Source organism: Engystomops pustulosus, chromosome 8, assembly GCF_040894005.1.
Source record: "Engystomops pustulosus chromosome 8, aEngPut4.maternal, whole genome shotgun sequence".
NCBI classification, from domain to species: Eukaryota; Metazoa; Chordata; class Amphibia; order Anura; family Leptodactylidae; genus Engystomops; species Engystomops pustulosus.
Window position 1 is genome coordinate 30323991 of NC_092418.1, and position 27841 is coordinate 30351831.

General features: G+C 41.4%; 1 protein-coding gene across 2 annotated transcripts; it reads right to left on the reverse strand.

Moving 5' to 3' along the window:
• Positions 1-27841, reverse strand: USP42 (ubiquitin specific peptidase 42). Of its 2 annotated transcripts, XM_072120490.1 has the most exons (16): positions 27640-27841; positions 22792-22987; positions 21740-21949; positions 18673-18783; positions 12460-12562; positions 11614-11681; positions 11454-11524; positions 11177-11259; positions 10521-10632; positions 9880-10020; positions 9499-9599; positions 9280-9409; positions 8421-8945; positions 7684-7766; positions 6858-7595; positions 1-5992 (listed from the first exon to the last, which is right to left on the reverse strand). In XM_072120490.1, exons 2-16 carry the CDS (start codon positions 22976-22978, stop codon positions 5977-5979), a joined length of 2679 nt encoding a protein of 892 aa, XP_071976591.1. In that variant the 5' UTR covers positions 22979-22987; positions 27640-27841; the 3' UTR covers positions 1-5976. The 2 variants fall into 2 exon arrangements, with proteins under 2 accessions (XP_071976591.1, XP_071976593.1); XM_072120492.1 differs by lacking the exons at positions 22792-22987; positions 27640-27841 and adding an exon at positions 21063-21329 and having other exon boundaries at positions 21740-21877.

Genomic DNA, 27841 nt, shown 5'->3' on the forward strand with positions numbered 1-27841 from the left:
TAATGACATCCATCATGAAACGTTCATTGGTTAACTTCACTCAAATCAGAACGCACATAGATTATACAGTTATTACTGTAATCTCTGCTGCCTAATCCTCCTGATACAGGATGGTTATTACACAACTTGTTTTAGGCTACATGAGCAGAGACACGGGGGCGATTTTCATGTGTGAATCAGTCCGTGTCTTTAGTGACGCACTCACTTCAGTAGGAAATTTTGTCCAAAAAAACCAGACCCGTTTGGTACATGAGAGAAATGGCGCATGCACCGACAGAAAATACACATATAACCTTATACTGATCGGTCCATCAATCAACTACATGGGGGTCCCCAGTCCTTCATTCCTCCTCCTCACACACAACTTGTACAGTCATAGGTGTCGGAGGAATAGGGTGTATGCACCTATGATCATGGCGACTGTAAACTAACACGTATGATCTATCCTGTCATGGAAAAGTGACAGCATATAACATAATATCTTCCAGCTATAGACTGTATATTTACTGCACTGGAGGTAATTTTTTTTGACAACCAGGAGTGACATGTACAAGTCCTCCATATTAAGTGTCAAGATGCACAAAATAACTTTCATAATTCAATTATTCATTACGAATTATTTAAAGGACATCTAAAAGGACAGGCTGAAAGACTGTATGCAAATAAGCCCGAGGGACACCAGTAACACCTATGGAGCCTGGAGCCCCACAGGCTCATTTTCATACAGTCCTTCATCCTGGTGGTAGATGCCCTTTAAGATCTCCCATCTATACGTTGTATATTTACTGCACTGGAGGTAATTGGGGCGTAGTGTATGCTCTATGCTGCCTCATTCGTTCTCAATAGGACTGTGGGAGTCAACCCAGTGATCTGCTCTAAGTCCTATAAAGCACAGATGGATGACTTACTACCCTGCTCAGGGTCAGATCCCTCACCAATAAGCAAGTTGTGACCAATCCTTTTGATAGTTTCTAATCAAACCTTCGCCAATTGTACAGTATGTGTTATCCCCATTCCAACTATGTTACTGACTTACCTTTCAGTGTCACTTTCAGGTAATCTCTTGTATAACTATGCTTGGACATTGTAGAAGCCAGAGCTGTATTTTACCAATGGACTCCAATTTCCCTATATAGGCAGTGATGTAGATTACAATATCCAGTATCCATCACTAGGGGGAGCTTACAGTATGTTGCTGTATACAGTGTACTCCCTCTAGTGGTGGCTGTAAATAGTGAGAATATTTAAATTGGGATTTTTTTTTTAATTCAAAAACTAATTATTGATGATTCAATGATAAGGGGTGTGTTCTTGCAGTGCTGGGGTGAGAGCCATGGCATGTAGATAGTTGGACTAATTATTACATCTACTAAGTGGCAGCAGTGCATCCCATATTAATCCCATTCAAAGCTGTAATACCCTATTGTGCCACTTCTTATTAGATAGAATAGAGTTGAATCGACAAACAATCCATAGCTCTCCAAGCACACTGACCTGCCCCCTCCGTTCCAGCACAAGCTCATGATTTGCTATTTTCAGGGGCAGGTCACAACACCAACACTGGCCTCAGCAGTGACCCCTGCACAACCACACACTTCTGTAGAGAGATACCTGCAGTGTAGGAGGTCAGGATTGAGGCTAGCGAGGCATTTGGCTGTAGTGATGACCAGCCCTGATCATAGGGAGCCGGCGCCAGATCTGGATCAGAGGATGCAGGTGCATTGATTATGTTATATGTATTTATCTTAAACACAGAACCTAAGATAAGAACCTTTAAGAAATCTGCACCAAATATAAAACAGGTACATAATATGGACATAACCGAACTGGGCAAACATTGCCCTACTGGAACAGTTACTTGTGAGACCTCCCGGTTTACCCAGCTAAGGAGCATTCACACAAAAGACCCCAAAACAGACATTGCAGAATCACATTCTGGGTGTTACCCATCACATTGTTTATATGGGGAAAATGATGCAAATGTATACAAATCATAATGTATTTAAATAGACAATAGCATTTTCGCAGCGTGGATGCAAAAAAGGAGAATCCTGATAATGTACGGGCAGGCCGATAAATCTGCAGTTTACTAATCTGTGAATAGACACATCATCTGAGGGCCGTTCTAGGATCTGACCCCTTTCCCAGACAGATCATGACTTTTGTGAATGGATACATTGTAGTTCTGGTTTCCTTCAGATCCATGGACATAAATAACAAAAAATTTCTATAGTAGGACATACATAGACATGGTGGTCGATTATACAATCAATATCTAAGAATACAGTACGTATTTATCATACACAAAATGCCAGGTCTTCTGATGTAGGTTGGAGACTAATTCCTCAAGCTTCTTTCTCGGTGTCACACATGAAAAGAAACATGCTGAGAATTATACATAATCCTGAGTCTAAGAAAAGCAGCATTTGAGAGCACATGTTCCAGGGCATTTCCCACGTCTGCTTGAGATCAGGCGCCACGTTACCGACAGTCAGTGATCAGTAGGATGAAAAGTGTAGAAAATAAAAAAAAATTAAAAACACTTGAAAAATACTTGTGTGGTAAAAGGTCTATACAGTATAGTCAAACAGCACCAGCTCTCAATATATTTCTTTATTTATACACCAGGGAGAATGGGTCCTCATAGGTCACGAGCATCAAAGTGGACAGAAGACAGAAAGTTGTCGATCTTTAAGGGTTACGACTCCCAAATCAAATCCTGTATCTAAACAATCATAGACATCATAAAAATGAAAAGTTATAAGAAATTATTTGTTAAAATTTGAAAGATGGATACATGTGTTGCTCATAACCAGTAACAAATCACAGTGCGGTCACGGACGCACAGATTTTGTGACTTATAACATGACTCCTTGCAGTTGGTATTCAGATACTGGTTTTGTAACACTTCATGTAGCCCAGTAGCAAAATATCTAGTCTGCCTACAAAAAACCTGAATATTAAAAACTTTATCATACATGTAAATGCTCTAAAGGTTACGACACCCTAGCCCCTGCGGCGGCAAGACGGGCTACTAGAACAATACAGCAATGTACAGGGAACATCCATGAAATAGTAACCTGTATGTAGCGTTAGCGCTTTCCCTTGCTGTAATTGCGTGCAGTGACATTCTAGCAGCGTCTCTCTTCTCGGTGGATATAAGAGGACCATTGGTGTTCATGTACTCACAGTAGATAACCATGTGTTCTCAGTACAAGGTTCTGATTACAGGCTCCTGTGTCCAGCCTGCTTACTGATACTCAAAATTAACCACATCTTCTTAGCATTACCTCATATACCTCCCACCTTTAAAGAACCACTCAACTATATGTCACTATCATTTGGTCTAGTTATCCAAAAAAAAAAAAAAAAACCAAACATTTACTTTATGTAATATAATTAAAATCACACGTTACATAGAAGTGTCCAGATAACACTACAGTATATACATTAATTCCAATAGTGTTAGTAATTGTATTGCATCAGTCAAAGCATAATAACTACATTTCAAGAGGGGATATGACCAAAGTCAATCATGTGGCAGAGAAGGATCCCGACAACCCAACGAGGTACGAAAAATACACTGGTCTGGGGGGTCAGATTAAATAATGCCAAAGGAGGAAAAACAGTGTATGCACTTAACAGCAAATCTAGCTCTGCCCACCATGCAACTCCGCATGTCCGGAAGCCAGACTGTGCCGCACTACTGGGACGTCATTGGCGGGAACAGCCGTGTCAGCAGAGCCAACGGCGCATGCGCACTCTGCACAGAGAGGCTGATCAGCCTGATTTAATGCTGGAAATTCTCAAGTACATATCTCACTGATAATACAGCGTAAACATAACCAGGGAGACAAAAATCCAAATACATCTATATGATCCCGAGAATATCTTAACCCACAACATAAAGATTTAATCAATCACGACAATGAATAGTTGGAATAGTTTATATTAGATCATTAAGGACGTACAAACACAGGGGGGGAATTTTTCATATGATAAACATGATTCATTGTATGATGAGGCCCTGCCATATACATCAGCAGGCTTAGACCACCTCATGTATCAGCCACCAGTGCTGACTGACCAAACTAGTTTTGCGCAAAAACCATCAAATGTTCAGGCCGGAATGGTTGCTGACCATCTGTAGTATGCGGGCCGCCTGCATGGCGTGGGAGGTAAGCATAGTCGCCGGGTTAATTAGAAGCACTGAAATCTCCCCCATAAACCGTATTCATGTATTGTCAATATCATCTATGACCATCATCATGAAGAAGCAGGTGAAAAAAAACTGTGGTCAATAGGACCCTATACAATAACAGAAAACAAAAAAAATAAAAAAACCCACACACCTATAAAATCTACTGTCAAAAAACATATAATACGCATATACAATATGCAATAAAATGCATCAGTGCAGTCAAGAACTGAATCACAGTAATTTATAATAAAATAACACATCTACAATAGAAGTGTGAAAGAAAAAGTCTCAGGGGAAATATATCCGGACAGATTGTTCTACAGGCACCTCTATATAACAAGTACTTAAAATCACATGGAACATATAAAAGTTTAGAACTTTGTATTAATAAGCAGCAAAACCAAATGAAAGTGACCCTGTATGCACGGACCCTCTGATGGGGAGAGCAAGATATAGGACTCATCATCAGATCTGTGTACCCAGTGAAAAGTAAACCAGAGCCATTGTTGTAGTTCCTAATCATGCACACAAACCGTTTCCATGTGCTGCTTTGTATCGGGTGATTCATCAGGTCCGTGTGCCAGTGTTCAATAGACCGTCTCATTTTAGGGTAATAAAGGGTGGATACAGAAGTATTGCATCCCCCCACAGACTCAACTTAGTGTATAGATCACTCTGCAGGAAAGAGGACCCCAGCGAAGTCATGGTCCAAAAAAGGAAACACCCGGAACCACTGAAGCTGACGATCTAATGCTACTGCCAATGTTCCCTCCTCTCCCCAAATTCAAGGGACGGGGAAGTATTGGGAGACGTTGACGGTGTTAAAAGTATTTCAGTGTGATACATATGCCATACATTGTGAGGACAAGTTGGGAATCCTACAGATGTATCCTTACAACATATGGCAAATCCCTACCCTTAGTTAACCCATTAATTCTTTTACTAGCTAGCTGTTACATATCTGACCTGATCTGACAGGTAGGAAGGCCAGAACTAGCTTGGCTACACTAATGCTGGCGTCCCTACCAGTCAGTCTACAGAGAGAGGACGATGTAACAGCTAGTAAAAGAACAAATAAGCAAAGTGGTTAACTAATCCTCCAATGAGACAGTCAGTAGTACTCCGGCACAGAACAGAACACCTCTGATGAATCCCCAAATACAAAACCGGGACAAGGAAACATGCTGGGTCTAGTTTTAAACATGTATGATTAGGAACTAGAACGAAAGCCTCAGGGAGGACATTGAGAGTGTATGGACATAAGACAGGGTACTGATACACTTGTAAAACGGCAGGATACACGAGCCCGTGAGCTGAACGTTACTTAGGTCAACACCAGAGAGAGATATGCTGCTAGAATCTCGCTGTGAACACAATCACAAGAAGGGAAAGTGCCAACACTAGACACTGTTCACATTACATTGACGTTCCGTACACAGATTTTAATCCCAACATACATTGTGGCACCACAGGGGCTAGGGTGTCGTAAGCCCAAAGCCTTTACAATGATATAACAAAGTGTCTTTAGTATTCAGTTTTTTGCAAGCAGACTTTGATAATATATTTTTAGAATACTAAATCTGGCAAAGTGACATTTTTCCAAAATAAAATTTAAGTTAACAAATTTAAAAATATAAATAAAATTTTCTCTTTTTTAACAAAAGAAACTATTCCAGTTTGGGCAAAATAAAATATATGAAAATAAAAGTAGTTTGATGTCTGGGATTAGTTTAGATACAGCATCGTATAGAGGATTAGAGTCCAGCCAGGAGATGCTACGTCTTCACAGTTCTAAAAAGGGTAATAAAAAAAAAAAGTGGTTACAATCAGAAGAAAACAGCAGAAATCAGATACAATATATGGGTTTGAGCCCAGTATTAGAGAGGTCAACTTGTCAGTCACAGAGTAAGGACTTGTTTGGTCTGCATTGAGATTTTCACCTCCAGAAACGTCAGCTAATTTCCACTGTGTGGTTATGAAGACTTTCAATACGTACAAATAAGAAGTTTTATCACAGTGCAGGGATTTATCGGCATCTCTATGTAGCCACAAAATGCTGTTTCCACAATGATATAGGTCGCATACTCCTGTTATACCAGTCAATGCCCTAACTTGACATGCATGCACCATCTGTAGAGGAACTAAGCTGCCTTCAAAAACCTGTGGTTGTATGCAGCCTGCATGTCATTGCTTGGAGCTCCACTCACAGCGATGACCCAGACAAGACGGCTAGAGCCGCAAATTCATGTATGAACAGAACCAGCTGTAAAATTTGCGGCGCAGGCAGTCAGCTCACACACGGGGCCATGGAAGCCACAGCTGTGTGTATGAGCTCAATCATTTGTCCTTGTGCTACCTGCTGAATCCACCAATGACACACAGACAAATTAAGTGGTGGACTGAAATTACTTTCTATAGTTTTGGGAAATCTCCATTGTCCACATTATTGTGAAGAGGGACATAGGGACCCCTACCTAACGCTGCACCAAAGAGGTACAGAGCAAAAGCAGTCCATACACAACATGACCATCGCTTGGCTCAGTTTTAGCTCTCAAAGCAGTGCCAAGTTGAATTCCTACACCCTTTAGTTATCAATTGGGGTCCACTATTCAACATGTCACACAAGTATACCATAAATGTTTAAATTTAAACTTACATTTTTCGTTCCCTTTCCTCTGCCGCTGTGTCACTACAGTACTCATATTTCCGTTTACTGCTGCTTTCATACTGTTGATGGTTAAACCTTCCATGGTAATGGTGAGGGTCAGCGTGCCTTGAGAATGAAGTGTATTGAGAGTGCTTGCTGCTGTAGCCATGATCACGCCTGTCTCTAGAGTGATAGTACCCATCATTTCTAGGATGTTTGGAATCCCTGTAGTGATAGTCTCGGCTGTCATATGAGACTCTGTCCCGATCGTCTTTGTAAGAGCCATGAAAGTGATCCCATCGTTGATGCTTACTATAGTGGCTCCTCTCACGGCTACGAGAGCGATCCCTTCGTGACCCGAAGCTGTAACGATGGTCATTTTTCTCCCTGCTCCTTGACCGATATCTCCCATGGTTGCGGTGATTGTCAATTCCTCGGTAGAAGAGATTCTGGTGTCTGTATTTGTCATTGTGATGGGGTTTATAACGATCGTACTTGGAGCGGTCTCTGCTCCAAGAATACAGTTCATTCTTGCGGGCGTCTTTTTCGTGCCTTGACCGAGACCTCTCACTGCGAGGCCGTTTCTGTCCGCTGTGTCCATTGTGGGAGGTGAAATTGTTTCCACTCAATTCCCTTTGGTGCTCTGTAGGTACAGGGGACGGTGCCAGTCCATTCTGATGCCTCTGAGCTTGTTCTGGAGGATCTCCGGGATCAACTGTTGGGTTTAGGTTCTCTGTATTCTGCAAGCTACAACAAAAAAATAAAAATATATGATTATAGACATTTATTTTGCTCAAAAAGTGTGACAAAGTTGTACTAGGTGCGATGCACTTACCTCTCTTCCAGTTGTGCACTTTCACTCTCAGACTGAGAAGATGTGGGACCATGATCTTCCATGGTCACAGTATGGAGGTCATCCTGAAGGTAGAGAAAATATATTTAAAATATATAAAAAGTCCTTATGGAGAGCTGGAGAGCAATATCACTAGCAGGCACTACAAAATGAAATGTACACTCCTTTTGGGATGATAACCGAATACCTTACCTGCCGTTAAAGTGGCGTTATCCATCTCACACATACTGTGACCATACCGGCTGTGTTACAAAGGCTAAAAGCCAGACATAACATTGCAGGGTCACAAGCTGCAGCAGAGCCACAGGTGTGCAGCAGCAACATTTACAAAATGTCCAGTAGTTAGCATTTTGCAGCTTCCGGAAAAATAGGTTGGCCTTAAAAGGGTTTGGCCACTAATTAAAAACTATACCATGGTAAATACAAGTCATTCATATTGTTTTTACCGGATACACTTTTGTCTGTTGCCCCTGGTCTCATGTACAACAGCAACTTTATTGAGTTAACGGGTGACCCCATAAGGATCTTAGACTTACCCTGGTAAAGTTTCTTATTAGTGGCCAACCCCTTCAAACAATGTCAATGTGATGAAGTTAAGATCTAAAATACCCAAACTTTTTCCTCCCTTCACCCCAAAGGTCAGGGGACACATATCAATATATTATGGATAAATAGGCTAAATTCTTTATGTAAATTTGAATTTAAAGGAAAACACTTACTTCATTAAAGCCATTTAGTTTAACCGGACTCTGAGCACTGCAGGACTCATGGGCATCCTGCTCAGCTGGATTAGATTTACATGCAGTCTCCTCTTTTAGGACAGAGTTACCAGGCATCTCAGCAGTTGAATGTCCATTAGTGACAACAGATCCATTCACCAGGTCTCCAGCACTAGATCTGCTTTTCCATGCACCTTTACTCTCCTCTTCAGATTCCTCTTCGGATTCAGCCCCATAAGGAACCAGGATGGTGGAAGATACTATAGGGCTGGCACTAGCCAATGCTTTGCGGTTCAACTTATATGGTGGATAAACAGTGGAGGAGTGGGCAGAGGTGACAGAGGAAGCAGAGATTTCTTGTGCAGGAAGCGGTTTGTTAATGTTCACCACGATTTTTGGCTTTTTGATGTTCATGGTAATAGGCCTGGGGAGAGGGACAAGGCTTCGCTTCAGAATGTTGCCATTTATTCCAGAACCATTTACAGTGGTTTTTGGTGACCGATTTCCATTTATGTTCTTTGCATTCTACAAGAGAAAAAAAGAAAAAAAAAAGGAAAAAAATTATGGTCATTTTCACTTTTTGCAAACAATAGGTTACACATATTCATACTCCATGATGCGGTAGGAGAAAGCAAAGCACAGAACTTTTCCGGAGTGCTCAAGAACATGAATGGAGCAGCATTGCACATGTGTATCCTACTTTTCTACAGCTCTCCTTTTTCATGCTTGAATTCAGAATATTGAGACGCCTATGATAATTATATTATCCCCTACCATGTGGATAGGGTATGACATGCAAACTTGGAACTAATCCCCATGGTTCTTAAACAGGACACAGTACTACAGGATATTGTCTTACCTTCATAAGCTGGGGTCCAATGAAATCAGACTGTGTGCCCCCAACTTGATGGCTGCTACTGGGCTGAGGAGAGTTGGGGCTGGTGGACTGATGAGTGTAAGGCCCGTCCCCACACTGCAGATTTTGGGATCTGGAGAAAGAAGGACATGTGTGAATAAGGGGGAAAAAATACCCTCCCATAAGAGTACTCTTATATAATAAAATAACCAAATTATATACCGAATATAGAATAGGAGGTATGCCTGCTGGTTGAGCACAGTTTGGATATCTGTACTGGATACAATAGAGTCATTCATCACGTACCATTGGTCATTGCTGGCCTGGAAAAAGAATTAGCAAAAATACATTTTTAATAAGATGATGTGAAGTTACAGTAACAGATTTACAGGGAGCCACAGCGCGATCTTGTTGAGGAATATTTCATAACTATAACTACACCTTGTTATGGTTTTTCTTATCTATCCTGAAGAAAAGATACTAAGGATCAAAAGTGATCACAGATGTAAAAACGGTTTACCTCTTCATATGTATAATATAGGAGTGGAAGATATATGGAGAAATCAATGATTCTAATGTTAGCATAAGATTAGAGTTCCTTACCTTAATATAGCAGAAATAGTGCCCGGTGTGACAACTTAGGCCTGTATGCACAAGGACAGCGTATAAAGAATACATGATTGGTTCTCCATGGGGGTTGGATGTATACGGACGGATGTCAATGTATTCTGGGTACTTTATTTCCTAAAATAAACCAGGGAACAACAAAACAAGTATTAAAAACTGTAAAACATATACAAATAGGATAGAAAAAATAGGAAACAAAGCAATAGGAAATAAGTCAAGAGGGGAAGGGAGTGGGCATGGAAAAAAAACAAGAAGGTTTTCCAAACAACATGGGTTTTTAGAAGTGTGAAATCTCTCTGAAAATGCACAAACATCTAAATGACCTCACTTGACGGCAAGGGTTTCACTTTGAGGGCGCTGTCCCACGTTGCGTTCGCAAACGCAGACAAAACCGCGCTCACCGGGGCGGTCCGATTGCAAAACACCGGCGGCTCGTACCCGATCGCAGGCGTTTCCATAGAAACGCCGATGCGATCGGACCGCCCGGTGGGAGCGGTTTTGTCTGCGTACGCAACGTGGGACAGCGCCCTGAGGATTTCCTAGGTCAATTAGATCCCAATTTGGCTGTGATTGAAGACTATAGGGTAATCTGCTGAAAAATGGAATAAAAGATTCACCTTTGAAAGTTTCCCGCCGCTGAAGCTTGCAAACCTCTTCAAAGACAACGTCAGCACGTTCGATATCCGGTGCACTGTAAATCTTTTTGTAGCAGTGACCAACTGCTTACATCTAATAAAAAGAGAAGATACAGACATATAAAAGAAGAGAAGCTTTCCTCTTTCCTGCAATACTCTCCATTTCATTAAAGAACATGCTTTTCTTAGACCAGTGTGGTGACATTCATCTAGTATTCTTTCTTATAATTCATGAATAAATTGACAAAAATCGGATCTTACAAATAGAAAGGGAAGTCCTGGGAAAGTTCTGACAACAGTGATTACTTCTGATCAATGCTGACCATATCAGACTGGTTAGGGGCAAACCCTTTTGTCAATTAGGCACTAAGGACCAATTTGGTAAGCTCTGTGTAGCGCTGCGTAATCTGTGTATGCTATATAAAGGAATTATTATTAGTCTTCTTGTCAATTTACTGTTGTAATAGCAAGCATATACTTATCCTCCACAGAGCATTCACAGGACAGAGCAGAATACCAATAGAAAAAAAAAAAAAAAAAGAGACACCCCTTTTCCCACAGTCAAATGAAGCTGGAGAAAGACAAATCTAAAAGTATATTTAGTTGTCAACATGCAGAGTTCATAGAATCAAACTTACTTGCTGCAGCTGTATGCATTGTCCCCATCAAGCTGTTCCGCTTTCACAAACTGTTCCAGGGCTTTATTCACACTATAAGAGGTCTGCAAAGAAAAAAAAAATATATATGTTACTCTGGTATGTGAAGCTCACAAAGTAAACTCTATATACATTTACGATTGCTCTAGTTTACATCCAATGTAAGCTCAGCAGCCCTGCAAATAAAGGATTAGCGTGTTGCACTCCCACCAGTATAAGTATATCTAAGAAAACTCCTTTAAAAAGACAAGTGCTTTACCTTTATCTCTAGAGGGATATCAAGATAATCATCATAGGTGTCAGAAACGGATTTGCAATTCAGACACTTCACTGTAAAATAGAAAAAATAATAAAATACATATTTAAAACAAAAAAACAAAAACAACTGTTACAACAATGTTCTCAATGTCAAATCTCACCTCGAGAACGTAGGCTACCACCGAATATTTGATGAATAAAAGTTGTTGTTTGTGCATGTCTATCCAGGCTGAAAACAAACAAAAAAAATTTTAATAGGCAAAAGATAGACCATAGAATGACACCTTATACAGCTCCATACAGTATGAAGTATGAAAAAGTTATGTCAGTCAGAATATGGCAAAACAACTAATTACAGCACTACAGTGCTTTACGGCAAGGGGTTAATAAGGGAAATACCACCAAGATGCATCTGACCAGCAGAAGAGTCCAAAAAAAAATAAAATAAATAAATTTCTGCCAATATTCAGGTTACAAAAACAAAGTTATAAAATGTGTTGTAAGTGTGGTATAAATTTACAGTTTCGTTTCCCTGTGCAGCCCATTAGTTGGGTCCTGGTCATTCCGTACAGAGACATGCAAAGGTCAATTCCCTTTAGGCAGTGGTTCTCAACCTTTCTAATGCTGTGACCCCGCAATACAGTTCCTCATGTTGCGGTGACCCCAAACCATGTACAAGAATATTGTATTTGTGCCAAAAAATGCAATAAAATCGTGGCTCCGATGGCTTTAGGCGACCCCCTTGTTTTGGTCGTTCGACCCCCGCCGGGGTCGCGACCCACAGGTTGAGAACCACTGCTTTAGGGTGATGCCACACGTTAGCGTTTAGATTCAGTACACAATACAAGACACCGGGCACTGATTGCCGATCGCATGCGTTTGCATACAAACGCATATGCGATCAGAAGCGGGCCGCCCCAGGGCGCTTTGATTCCGGAATGAAAATGCTAACGTGTGGCACCACTCTTAGAATGGAGCCATAGAAAGATACGTGGTAATGTACTTACTTAGAGCATCCTTTCAGGCAGGATTTTTGCATTTCCTCTACTGTATATCTAAGGAATTCATGAGCATCTTCCTGGCTTCCATAGCGAAAGTGTCTTGCAATACCTAAAACAGAAACATAAGGTATGTGATAATTTGACCTACACAGCCAAGAAAAAAAGAAAAGAAAAACCACACTACTGTAATCAAAGTATTGGGAAATTTTCATACGTGAAAGTTTGTTAGCAGCACTTATTTCTACGCCAGGTAGGACCTGCTGCAGAACTTAACACTGCGCAGGCCTCCACTGGATTCATCAAGCCGGGGCCCTTTATGTGTGTGGCTGCGCTGTCGGGTTGTGCGTCGGAGTCTGATAAATAACCCCCAACGTCTTTCCTTGGGGGGGGGGGGCAGGGAGGTCGGAGAGATTGAGGAGCCAATTTCTCTTCAGGGAGTCGCATACAGCCAGCGTCTCTCAACCCCCTCATTCAGCCCTCCCTCAGGAATTCTTTTTAGCACGCCACACAGACAGTGGGGGAATTTTATAAACGCAGTTGCGCCACAAATCTGGTGGTTTTGCGCCAAAAAACACTGCCTAAAGTGGCTTTTAGATCACTTTTTTGGCACTTTCCCGACTTGTCCGGTTAAGGGGACGTGGTCTCATGGGTAAGGGGTGTGGCTTATTGAAAATCGTGCGCCCAAAATTCTGCTGCACAGTTTAGACCAACTAAAAGTTGGTCGAAAGTAGGAACCGGAAATCTTCTACACCAGAATTCATCATCACAGTGATAAATCTGGCTTAGCAAAAGACTAGTGTTTTCCAGCTAGAAACTGGCGGAACCTGAGACACATTGTTAATTTGTTAATTAATTGAAAGATGTAGCAGGGCTGAATTGACTGAGCTGAAGAGAAAGCACGCCCCTTGTCAATCAGGAAGCTCAGCTACAGAAAATAAGTATGCATAGATGGTGAGTCAGCTTTACAAAAGGATTGTGGAACTTTTCCCATTTGGGGAGGAACAATATAGGGATCAGAGGTCGCACTAATATTTTGCCAGAAGGGAAATAATACTCCTCTCAGCGTTTTTGAGGAGTATTTTTAGCTGAGGAGGAGTATGAAATTTTCAATAATACAAATATGAAACTCATAGTCGTATATAGTTCTAACCCCTTCGCATTGCAGCATTTTTTTCATTCATTTTTCACTCTCCACCCTATAAAATCTATACCTTTCTATGTACGGAGCCTGTTGAGGGCTTATTTTCTGCGTAACAATTTTTACTTCTCAGGGACGTTATTTATACTTCCATGTCGTGTACTGGGAGGCCAGAAAAAAAACTCCAAATGTGGTGAAATTAGTATCTGGTGGGAACTACTTTATTGTTTGGCATCACCAAATTTACGCAGGTTTTAATAAATTCAGAAAATTTATTCAAACAACATTTTGTGATCTTCTGACGCTAATAACTTCTTCATACTTTGGTGTACAGAACTGTGTAAAATGACATTTTTTGCGAGATTAGATGACGTTTTCATTGCTGATATTTTGAGGACTGTACAGTCTGTTGGTCAATTTTTATTTTTATGTGATGTAAAATGGTGTAAAAGTGGCGTTTCACACATTTGTGCACCATTATCGGTTATGCAGTTCACTGCCAGGAATAACAGTTTCTATATTTTGATAGATCGGGGCATTTTATGACCCGGCGAGAACTAACATGTTAGGGATTTTTACGGCTTATTTTTATATCAGTTCTAGGGAAATTATTTTTTACAGGGGCAAATTTAGCAAGGAACACATTATATATGTGTAACCCCACTTTTCTTATATATAGATCACATATAACAGTGATATAATGGTAACAGCCCATTGGATGACTGTTATGAGTGATCGGTATTGAGAGACTTGCAGAGAGGATGCATATAGCATTCTCCCTGCAGCCTCTCACTGTAAACAGGGGTAGGGCGACAGTGTAGGGCTGTCACATAGACAGCGCGATCCTGCTGATGGCACTGTGTGCATGAGCGCACACAGCCTAGGGGATGGGTGGAGCTACTCCCTGCGGCTGCCGTAGCACGTCATGTGACCTGAGCTCTGGTCACATGACCTTCGATTGGCTCGCCAAGCAAGCTGGCCTGGCAGGAGGCTCTGATGATGTCGCGCGCTGCGATCCGGATCGCACTGAGCACTGGCACTGCTCGGAGTCCTCAGCCAGTGCCTAAACAAGAAAATCATAAATACGCTTAGTGATTTTTTGGGTTAGTAAATCAGCCTCTACATGCATCATAGATGCTTTTAGAGGCGTCATCGCGACCTCTGATAGGGATGTTTGTATGGCTGTATAATAGTAGTTTTCAAAAATATTTTTAGTTAGGCTACATTCACACCATATAAAGGTCTCACCCCACCAAGACTGAACCAGGCCTGACGCTCAGCTTTCTATGAAGAGTGAAGGGGTGAGCCGTGTCCCCCTTCTCTAGCTAGCCTTGTGCTTCGCTTGTGTTCTGCTCAAGTTGACGAGGCCTTAGTGTGGGTTAGTTTAACAGACAGCTTTAATGGGCTCTTTATTTGGTTTAAAGGGAACCTATTTTTCTGATTGGACATGGTGAAGGTGCATTTAAGCTTATAAATAGGGTATACAGTTAAAATCCCTGCATTCTACCCCATGTATCACATATCTGAGACTACATGCAGTCCCCGGGTTGCATACAAGATAGGGTCTGTAGGTTTGTTCTTAAATTGAGTTTGTATGTAAGTCGGAACTGTATATTTTAACATTGTAATCCCAGACAGAACTTTTTTGGTCTCTGTGACAACTGGATTTAAAAATGTTGGGTTGTCATAAGAATCAATATTAACACTAAAGCTTCATTACAGACACCTGTGATAACTGCTACAGCTGATCATTGTAGCCTAGGACTAAAGTACAATAAATTACCAATATCCAGAGCTCCGTTTGTAACTAGGGGTCGTCTGTAAGTTGAGTGTTCTTAAGTAGGGGACCGCCTGTATTGTGATCTTGGTTTGGCCATCACTGATCAAAAGGTCAGCTTTTACAATGCCAACACATTCCTTGTGGATAAAGTTCTGGTTATAGTCTGAAGGCTGGGAGATACTAGATTTTAGTTACCCATCAGTTTATTTAGCAAAACTTTGCATTAATAATAAAGGCTTTTGACACCTTTGTGAAAGAAATCAACAGGCACAGATTTTAGTTCCTATTGTCAGGAATTCATAAATCATAATGTCCATATTGCAGCCTCTTTTACAGTGGGGGTTTTGGATGTGGGGCATTCCCAAACCCTGGTCACAAGTTCTGTCCGAATCTCACATGAACTAGCTCAGCTCCTGCCGTAGCTTCCATGTCAATAGATAATGCCAGGGGATTTTTTTTCTTTCTTTTTCCCTCTCCTCTGTGTTATTCTTTTATTTAAAGACATATTTATAACAAGACTTTAATCTTCTCTACTGAAAATGTAAAACATAGTAGAGGAAAGACTAAGTGGAAAATGTTAGACACACAGGGTTAGGCTGCATTCACACTACAGTATGGGGTACGTATATACGGCCGACGTATATGCGGACGATATACGTCCCCGATACACTTCTATGGGCTCGCGGCGCCCTACGGTAGCGGTACGGTGCAGCACACATGTCCTATCTTTTCCCATATTACGGCGCCACGGCCATACATCGCTATGGAGAGGCGCGGGGGTGAGCTGCGCTCACCTCCTCCTCCTCTCCCCACACTGCAGTGTGCCCGCCATGCTACGGTGTGGCGGCCACACGGCAGTAAGCATGTAGCCTTAAAGGAAACCTACCATGAGGAATCTACCATCAGAAGTAGAGGCGATGGTAGATTCATCCTGCTTCTGCCCTAATCTGTAATTTAATAATCCTGGAACCTAACTTAACTTAGTACACGCCCCAGTAACCTCTGCAGTTAATTTACATATTACTAAAATAGTGTTAATAACAAGTTGGGATCCAGGATTATTAAAAGATATTCCAGGAATCAGCATAATTCATATACAAATGAGTCAGTAAAATAATGTGTAATTAGTTTGCATAAAAATGCTGGTGACATAGACTGTAATGAAGAATTAAAATACTACTGGCCCTTTAATCAGTCCATTGATTTCCTCTGTGCGGAAAAGACACAGGACAGAAGATGGCCGCTGGTCACATGTCCACATCACATGTCCTGCACCAGCCTGGGCAGGTCATGTGATCAGCACCAGTTTGGCTGTAGTCGGTTGGTTGCAGTGCATCTAGTATGGCCAGTGTTGTGGTGATGGCAGTTACACATCATTACTATGGTAACAGAGCAGGACAGTCTGTTACATCATCACTGGGAGAAGAGCATAAGAGGTGGGAGGAGTTTCTGAAAACTAAAGGCTCATGGGACTTGTAGTTCGCAGTGGCGGCCATCTTGGGGATTACTCTGCATACTTTAGAGAGGCCATAAAATTTTGTGAATTGTAAAATCTATCTATTTAAGCTCCATTTTGTGACATTGAGCATTGTTATATTCATTTATTTATATCATCATGGGTTTTTGTATCAAACGTTCATATTCCCGGAGATGGGAGCGGAGGTAGGAGGAATCTACCATCAGATCTATTTCCAATGGTAGATTCCTCATGGTAGGTTTCATTTAACAGGGTTATGGCTGAGGGAGTGGAAAAGCAGGACTGTGCTCGGGATCCTGGTGTTGCATACGGTCAGCTAAAGAAGGAAAGGTGGGAGCACTCCTCACCCTTCCCCTCTACATAGGGAGTTGAGTGATATTTCCAGTGAAAAATGGGGCATTCTTTATTTTTTTTTCTGGCAAAGGCACAGTGACACATGTATCGGGGCCTTACTTTTTAACACACCCCATTAGTATACTGATTTTAGTATCTTTAGAAAATACAAACTGCAAAGAAGAAAGTAGCCTTCAAAATGTTTTCTGGAATTTACACATGTCCTAGTGACTGATGACTGGAGCTACGGTCCATGTGGACACCAGAGCAGACACCGTGGGTTGTAATACAGTGAAACCCCAAAGACACCCCCCCTATTTAAGAAGACCCTTTCCCTGAAGATTAGAAATTAGAGGGAAGGCATGCTGGGGACCAATATTTAGTGATACAACTTCCTGGGGAAAGAAAGAATAAAAAGCGCAAGTTTACTGGCAACTAAAATTGAGAAGAGAGCCATCCATGCCATTGACCAAGAATGATAGCACCATCCTAATTTAGAAAATAAGTAACCCTAATGGCTAAGAAATAGAGGGGACCCTTTGTGGTTGTGTGAGGGTTGGGATGGATGACTTGTGTATAGCTGAGGTCGCAATAACGTCTGTACAAGTGTCTGATGCATTTAGAGGCCGATTTACTGCCCCCCTCACAAAAAAAAAAATAAAAAAAAATCTGCAAGCGTGCCGTCACCAGGACATGATGTATGCCACTCCTCCCTCGCCAGGCCAGCTTGCGGCTCCGAAAGAACGTCATATGACCGGAGCTTAAGTCACATGACGTTCTACATCTGTCTCAGACTGGGGTGGTGAGGAGCGCTGCCCCTTCCATTGGCAGTGTGCCCTAAGTAATAAGTCACGTCTAACGCATGCGTTTAAAGACGCATTGCAAAAGATGAAGAGATTAGCTCACGGTTATCGTGGTCTGGGGCCAGCATCAACCCCAGCCTAGACTTATTACTATAATTGTCTCAATTGGCTACAGGGACTGTAATGATTTTCTTATAAAATAGACTTCTATTAACATTTTATACGACTAGGAGTTATATATTTACATTACGGAAAATGTCACCCACCTCTTCAGCTAAAAAAATACTCCTCAAAAATGGTGAGAGGAGTATCATTACCCTTCTGAAAAAAAATGTTAGTGCAACCTCTGGTGTAATATATTGATAAGTTACCAGGCTCAAAACAAAAAACTGTGCATAAATCATTTTTTTCAGTCTGCGTAAAGAAGTTTTACTGTATATAGACTGGTCACTGTGACAATTTAGGTGTTAAAAAAATGTACAGCTGATAACAGCGATGCTGTGTATCATCCCATGCGTCCCTAATACATGATCTTTTATTCTTCCTACCGAATCATCCAGTTCATAGCTACTTGGAGGTGACCAGGTCTATAATATGTGAGGCCCAAGATTCCTACAGCTCCAAGTCTGGTTCCTGACCAGTGAACAAATTTTTCTTTTTAGACAATGGAACTGAAAATGAAACTTACGTCGAAGATCATTGATAACATTAGTTGGTTTGATGACTCCTCCGGTGTTACCAAGGGCCTGGACCACATGAGACTGCATCACACACATCATACAGAAGTCTTGTTCACGACCTGAAAGCAAATAGATGTAGAGAAAATCATGAGCACTCAGAAAGAAATAGTATTACATTAGATGCAAAATCAAAGTCATGTCTGTTTAAGACTCTGGGCTCTAAGTGTCCCGGGGCTTGCCGCCCTGCACCTGTTCTGGCTGCCGTGCTTTCTGGACTAGTTCTTGATCAAATACCCCCAAGTGTTGGGATCACCTACATTCATTATGCAAAAACTGAGTTTATGGATGAGAGTTCAGCTTTCCTGACAGATCTTGCTTAGCAAAGCAAAAAAAAAAAAAAGTTTGATTTTTGAGCACCCTGTGGAGTTTAAATCACTTATACATTTCCAGAAGAACAACCAAAGAGCACCACAAAAACTTAAATGGAAATCTACCATCAAAATCCATCATGATAAACCAGAGGCTCTTCTTACAGATCCTGTGACTGTGATAATCGTTTTATATCTGTTATTCATGGCCTCCTTCCTTCTAAAATTAACTTTTAAAATTACCTGTATATACTCGAGTATAAGCCGACCCAAGTCTAAGCCGAGGCCCCTAATTTTACCACAAAAACCTGGTAAAACCTATATTTTTTTTACTCGAGTATAAGCCAAGTTTGGGTTTTCAGCACATTTTTTGTGCTAAAAAAACTAGGCTTATACTCGAGTATATATGGTACTTTAGTAAGCCAGAAGGGCTCTGGGGTGGGCATTACCAGATCACCTCCATGCTGTAACTTCACAGACAGTTAAACTAGCTCACAACTGCTTCTGCACGGTAACAGCCTGTGAAGCTCCAGCAAAGAGGGGCTCTGATAACACCCCCTGAGAGCCCTTCAGAATCATTAGCTTAATTTAAAAAGATGATATAAGGAATGAAGGAGGCCATGGATAACAAATATAAGAAGATTATCGCAGCCAGTTAGTGTCCCTGGTTTATCATGCTTGCTTTTGAGTTTGCCAGAACAATAGATTGCCATCAATATCAGACTGGTGGGGATACAAATGCTGCCAGCCCCACAGATCAGCTGGTTTTAGGCGATGAGGCCTCTTTATGATGTACCTGAAGAAAACTAAGACTGAGTTACCTAAGGCCAACTGTAAAGCTGCTTCATAAATTCTTTAAATTGAGAATTAACTTCCTGTCAAGGCCTTCTAGTAAGACTTGTTTGCTGAATGCTCTCAACCTCAGTAACCTGTTGACCTCTTAGCACTGGAGATACAAGCTCACAGAAAAAACTGCATGGCAATAAAGGAAATACAGGTCTTGCAGAATGTGAAGACAAGACCTGCACCTAGATGTCAATCTCCACTTTACATGAATGCAAAAGCTGGTGTGATGCTCTTCACAACATATACATATATACACAGTAACCAGAGAAATGCCAGCAAGAGGTGAAGGACCACCTGTTTTTTGGACCTACCCAGGTATTCTCCTGCCCCATCTATCCTTATGCCAGACTGACCCAGTCAATGGGGTACTGAGAATCCAAATCCAACCCTTCTGATATTGATGGCTTACCTGAAGGACTGGTCATTTAACTTAAAATGTTTTCAAAGCTAAACTTAATGATTACTGATCTTTACACTAGGTGATGAATACCAGATTGGTGAGGTCTGACCCGATACCTCAACAAATGGGCAGCTCTGACAGGTAAAATGGATCTCAGAGGTCCTTTTGCTCGACTGACATCTGTGCATTAACTTCTATAAACAGCTGATCTGTGGGGGTGACAGGTCTAAAGCCCACCATCCGATAGCAACGATCTGCTGTAAAGATCAATCAACATAATTTTTAGATCTATAGTTGTGTCTATCAACCCCCTTTCAAATTGCAAGAATCAGATTTGCTAACAAAAAAAGCATTAACTGTTACCCACAAGAGCTGTCATAAAAATTCATGGGGATATACAGGTATGGGGTCTCTTAGCCAAGATTAGCTAAAGAGATGGTTCAGAGAAGCAAAGGTTGAAAAAAGTGCAAGGGTATTAAAATGTAGTTGAAGTGCTCCATAGTACAGAAACCACCAAGCATTCAGAATATTAGATCCCATACCTGTATTTTATTGTCAAGTATTCGACTTTGTGGGTAATTAAATGTGCCAAATTGACTCCATTAACTCTACAAGTCAGCAGGAGGTCACCTGTATAGAATACAGATGGGCTTATGTGGGCATATAAGGGGGCACCTCAATTTGCCCTGTTCCACCGTAAGAATGCTTGGTATAAAAACAAACCAAATATAGAAAAGTATTCGAGGTGGTAGTTGTTGGACATTGATGTGCAGAAAATATATACCTGCCCAAAATGATGGCTGTATCATCCAAATCCTGGGCTGCTCCTTGAGTCCAGGGCCAAAAAACTCCCAAATAGCTTGTAGGTGTTGAAGAGCAAGAAAACGTGAGCATTTGCTCTCCTGAGCCTTTGCTCAAGGAAGGACTTAAGTGTCGCAGCAGCACAGCAGGGCAAGTTTGCTGACACTGGCAATGGATTATAGTGGACAAGTTTAGCAATGGATTGCAATCTTGCTTGAAGCCAGTGCTGCTTAACATCAAGAACTTACGGCTAGAAACATTAAAGGAAACGGGAGATCAGAGTAGAAATTGAATTGGAAAAAAAAGCAACCCACTTTCCTCCAATTTCCCTCGCTGCAGGTAATGGCTGATCAGTCAGATAAAAGTATTCTGCTTCCCAATGGGGAACATTCAGGCTGGCTGTATTTAGGACTAGAGGTTAGATATGCGCCTCTAGGACGCTATACCCCATACTATGATTTCCTAATACTGCTGTCACAGCCTAAAACAAGGGTCAAACAACCGTCTGATCACAGGCTGTTATTGCACTACAACCCCCAGCGTGCTATCACATAGGCACTGAGTGGTCTTGCAGCAATAAAAGCTGAACAGGAGGTTGCTCAATCAGGACCTCACTAACCAAGATAAACACACTCAGTAGTAAACGAAAGTCATACTCACAGGTCTTGGAGTGCTCTCGAGTGAGCATGTAGTTCGCAAGAGGTGCCGTGTATGTTAGGCACTGCAGCACAGAGTTCACAAAGCAAGTATTGCCAAGGTTCTGCAGACCAGCGCCAACCTTTTGTATCCGCTGCCATTTCAGACACAGTTTTTCTGCTGGGAAAAGGGTCTTTTGTGGTGTATTTATGCCATCTCCAGGGACAGCCAGTACTGAAAAATAAAGAGACAGCATTGTCAACAGCGCCCATTCCAAAACAAACATACAAAATAATTAAGCCTGCCTCCCATATCCAGCAGACGACAGACGAGTACAGCACTAGCATCACATAAAGCGCCTCAACCAGTGACATTAGGATTGCAAAAATTATTGTAAGAGGAATGGGAGGTTTTTTTGCACACCCATTCATATCAGTGGCACTAGAACACACACCTTTGAGGCCAAGGAAGATTTTAAGAGAAATCTGCAGCCCAAATGCAGAGAATCTGTATGCAAATGAGCATTTGGGTGCATAACGGGTGTGGCTATCACAACCATCCAGCACCTCCCACTCAGCTCTGTTTGCAGTGCCCTGCATCCCTGTGAAACTAGACGAGAGGGTGCACCAGACCTTGTGGCTTTGACCATGTTGCACTTAAAACTCATATGCATAAGAATATAATTGTTAGTACAAGCAACATGTATTTTTTTTACATTTAGTGGTTAATATTTCACCACTTTCTATAAAAAATAAAAAATTGTGAATATACATGATTCTTGGGATCAGACTGGTGCAGTAAAAATCCTCCTTACTCCTTTTAAGACAAGCCACTTAAATCTAGTAGACTGGACTAAAACCGCATGTTTTATACGATCTTCTATACCTCTAGAATGCAGATGTAGGATCATCTACAGATCATTGACATTATACGACAGATCATCCTACAGATTTGGAAGAAGACAAAGCATGGATTTATATGGTGCCAAAAACTTGACAGCAGGGTTACAGTTTAATAAAAACGCACAGCCATTAATTCTTCTTTAAAACATGGACAAGACATGAGGTCGGTCTTACATGGATCAGTCTGCTCTGAAGGCACAGGCTTTTCAGGAACACATGCACTGGAATAGACGGCAGCACCAGGTACTGGTCCAAGAGAGACTTTAGCTGGGGATTTGTCTCCGGTAGATGGTGCCATTGGCATGTACAGCTGGTTCAGGCATTCTGCATTTACTGAAGATTCTTTATCTATTATGGTCATGATTTGACACTGTAGGGGGAAAAAAAAAGGGAGAGATCAGCAATTTGCATAAATTGCCATTTGTTTGGACAAATCTTATATTTTACATCCCACAACATATGATCAGCATCTGAAAAGAACAATAATTTTTGGTTGGCACCAAAACTGTCAAGACGCTTTATCCTTGCCACAGTATGTATGATACCATAGCTGTAATGCCATCAACTCACACAATTTCATTTATACCAGGTTAACAGATGGCATTACTACAGGTTTTCCCAGTTACACCTCAATATACAGTAGAGGAAGTGAAAGAACTTACAACATCCCTTCCATTGACCTCACAATAGCTGTTACCATTTAGATCCCCTGGATCTCACCCCTCGCTTCCCCACCCGAAGCATTGTGTAAGGGGTTATCCAGTAAATCTAGACGCCTGGGCTGCACCAAGGATGCCATGATTGCCGAATATGTAGCCTATGCACCATTTATGGACAGGGATCATAAATCCTAAATAGAATGGGGTGCTGGTTGGCACACTATAACAATGCCAAAACCTTATGCAAGACGCTGCAGACGAATGTGTGTAGCCTATGGAAACTGACTGCACATATTTCATTACACAGGACCGGAGTACATAATACAGGAATATGATGTGAGGGCTTGCTGTCAGCCAGACGAACTACAGTGTCAGTAAAGTAAAGTAAATTAATGTAGCTTTTTAGACTTTGTAGGATATAAAAAATATTCTATTTTCAAGATCTCTGCTTGGCTTCAGTGACTAGTGAGAAAATTGAGAACCATTGCAAATTTTATAGCTTTAAAGGACATCTGTCATCAGGTCTCTGTCACTATTTCTGTCACCACTACCTGTTGGAGCAGCTCACAAGGATCTCATCACAGCCTTTATGTAGTCAATTCATACATTTATCATTATAAAATCATATTTTCTTTAGTATATCCTGATACACAAGTGTGAGACACAGACATCAGCTACACAAGTATCTGACATGTTCTTCTATAACATAGCTGCCTGGAGCTGTTGTATCTCTCCTATACACACACACAGGTTGCAAGGAGCACCTTTGGAGGGAGCGCGATTTGCACATTGTAATAGATGGTGTGCAAAATCCCCATATACTGCCATACTGTAGTATATGGTAGGATCAATCAGACAACCTAGGGTTAAATCACCCCCCTTTCCCTAGAAGTCCTATAAATAAACAGTAAAAATCATAAACACATTAGGTATGGCCGCATCCAAAAAAGATTGATCTATCAAAGTATAACTTTTTTTCACTGCTTTTAACCCCGTAACGGAAAATGGTACCCAAAGTCGCAAATGGCATTTTTTTGCCATTTTGAAAAATATTAAAAATTATCAAAAAAATGGTACAATCTTAAAAATAAAAGCATTGAAAATGTCATCAAAAGTCTCAAAAAAAATGACACCACCCACAGCTCTGTACACCAAAGTATGAAAGAGTTATTAGCGCAAGAAGACGGCAAAATGGAGAATTTTTTTTGATAAATGTATGAAAACATTATAAAACCTATACAAATTTGGTATCCACGTGATCGTATTGACCCAATGAATGAAGTAGACCTGTCATTTAGGGCGCACAGTGAAAGACGGAAAATCCAAACCCACAAGAAATGGCGCAACTGTGTTTTTACATCATTTTCACTGCATTCAGAATTTTTTTTTACAGCTTCCCAGTATACAGCATAGAATATTAAATACCATCACTATGAAGTGCAATTTATTACACAGAAAACAAGCCGTCACGCAGCTCTCTACATGGAAAAATAAAAAAGTTATAGATTTTTGAAGGTGGGAAGTGAAAAATAAAGAAGCAAAAATGAAAGGGCCTGGTCCTTAAGGGGTTAAGGGTTGTACCACCATTTGGTGAGGTGTCTGATCGCTGGTGGTCAAATTGCAGCGATAATAATAAGGGCATTATATTCTAAGCATCTACAACCTGTGTTCCATTCACAAGGGACACAAAGGGATCGTTTGCAGTATATCAAAGTAAAATATCTAACACACCATTGAAAGAAGATGCACAATACGTTATATAATGAATCAATAAATGCCTAGATAAAATACATGAAACCCAAAGCGATTTCTTTTTTTTCTTTTTTATTTAAGAGTCCGCATAAACAAGTAAATATGAAAAAAGCTGCATAGAGGATTCGTCAATCTGTGGCTGTGTCTCCGCTCAACGGCCATGACCATGATGGTATGTAACTAATTTTTACAGAATATCTCCCAAAATTTCTAACAAGCCAGAACAAAGCCTTCCAGGCCCTTAAAAATACAAAGTATCATACAGTATGTAACCAAGTTAATGAATAGTAATGAACCCATATAACAGAGGGATACAGCCATATCGTTTAAAATCAGCTACAGCAGCAGCCCCCACCCACCCAGTGCTGGACAGCACTAAACAGGGTTTCTCCGGCCACTAAAAATAGTAAAAAAAATATATAAAATTGTTGGTTAGGCCAGGGCATAATATATTGCTGTCCAAATACAGGCAGTCCCCAACTTAGGGACACCTAACTTACAGATGGACCTTTCTGCCCACTGTGACCTCAAAGTTAGCGGGGACGTGAGAATTAGCTCTAAAAAGAGCTATCCTCACGTCCCTTACATCCACCTACCACCCGATCTACCTTTATAGGTAGATTCGTGGTGGTAGGTTCTCTTTAAGAATACAAACTTGAAAGAAGACCTGTAAGCTGAATTTTACCACCAGGACTAACAATGCCTGCTGATAAAAAGTTACAAGTCCTACCCATATCACCTAAAATTAGCTGCCAGCGGTGCAATGTACCTTAATTAGTCTTTTCTGATATGCAAATTAGCTTTCCCAACTCATGCCTAGTCATTTGACTCTTCTCTCTGGCAGTGAACCACGCCCCATTATTCTGACTGACAGCTCTGTGTCTCTTCAAGTCACTGCCCTGCCTCCTTGTATTAATATTTAACTACAGATATATAAACCTCTACTTATAGGAAATATTGCAAAACTTTTTTTTTTTTTTTTAACAGGGTGCCTTGTATTAGATTCAGGTCACGTGACAATGCAGGTCCTTTAGCCTACTAACAATAGCAAACTGTACACCATGTATGTGCTTTCATAAAAATCACAGCAGCCTCCTTGGAGGATGGAGAAATCCATGGAGGTTGCAGTGACTTCATGTGGTCAGATAACATACATCGGATACAGTTTGCTAATATTAAGAGACTATAGGACCTGAGATAATGTCACCCTGGTCACATGACATGAACTGCATGAATTAAATAGTAAGAGACATAAGGCATGAGGTGGGTGGGCCTGTCAAGGAGGACACACCCGCTCTGATGCCAGGTAAAGATTAAGGTGATTTGTGGAAATGTGAGATAAACAATTTTTAGTTAAAAAGTTTTACCCAGGAATAATAACAATACACACACATTACCTGCAGGTAATGTAATAGCCATGTACAGTAAATGCACATGGATTGTGTTATGCACAGATTTTATTTTAAATCCAAGCCAATCCACGTGTGTGTGTGTGTGTGTGTGTGTGTGTGTGTGTGTGTGTGTGTGTGTGTGTGTGTGTGTGTGTGTGTGTGTGTGTGTGTGTGTGTGTGTGTGTGTGTGTGTGTGTGTGTGTGTGTGTGTGTGTGTCTAGGATTTTCATACCCAACCGTCTTGCACTCCAGGGGCAGTGTTCAGCCCGGTCGCAACTGCCTTTCCTTTGAAACCAGCACCCAATGTTTTGCATTCTTTAAATCCAAGAACACGCGTTTCAATAAAACCGCCAACTACAAAATCGGGCCAAGCCCCACCACTGGGTTTTTGCTTTCAGTTTGTAAACGCAATACAAACTGTGTGTGGCCACACCCTAAACCTGTGCAGTCAATAACTAGACTGGGCAATAAAGGTAGTCATGTACAATATTACTCCTTTTGTTCCATATGAATGTTTTGTGCTCTGTCATGTTTTATTTTATTTGTATTTGTCCCCTATGACTTGTAAAAGCGCTACAGAATATGATGGCGCTAAATAAACAATATTATAGTATATGTACTAATTTTCTAGAGAATAATGCGTTGTACAGGTTTCTACTGTAAATATTACACATAATAGACACAGCACAAGTGGATCGATCAAACCCAAAATAATGAAAAAGCACCAGTTAAATTTCATTATTTATTTACATGCAAAACACAGATTGGGGAGATTCATCATAAGTGTCAGACATCAGAAGTGCTCATGGAAACCAATCAGAGCTCAGCTTTCAATTTCCGCACAGCTGCATACTAAATGAAAGCTGAGCTGTGATTGGTTGTCATGAGCAACTAGAACAGTTTTGCTCCCAGGTAGTTTCCGGCCTTATGTGCCGCTTGCGGAGCGCATGTGTTTCAATGGAATCGCGTATATGTTCTGGCAAAGCTCCTCCACGTTTCGTTTTCCAATACATCCAAAAACGCAAGGTGTAAAACGCAGCCTCAGGCCATCGCATAATGCCGGCAGCCCGGAGCCGGTACAATGGGCAGAGCAGCAGCAGCAGGAGGCCGCGCAGAGCCGGCACAGGCCGCACCGTAGACTCCAGCCCCGCGCTGAGCCCCGGCTCCCGCCATTACCTCAGAGCCGGCCTCCCCGCCCCCGTGCGCGCTCAGCACGTTACCTCTGGCTGGCGTATAACCGGTCTCAGGCGCACCGCAGCTCCCCGGGCGCCTCCATAGCCTCCTCTGTCTGCCGGGGGGAAGTGTCTGAACAATGACGTTCTCCTCACACCGCCTATCACCCGCACGTCAGGAAGACGTCGTCCTATTCTCCACAGGCGGCCTATCACGCGAGGAGGGCATCTCGGTGACGTCAGAGGCACG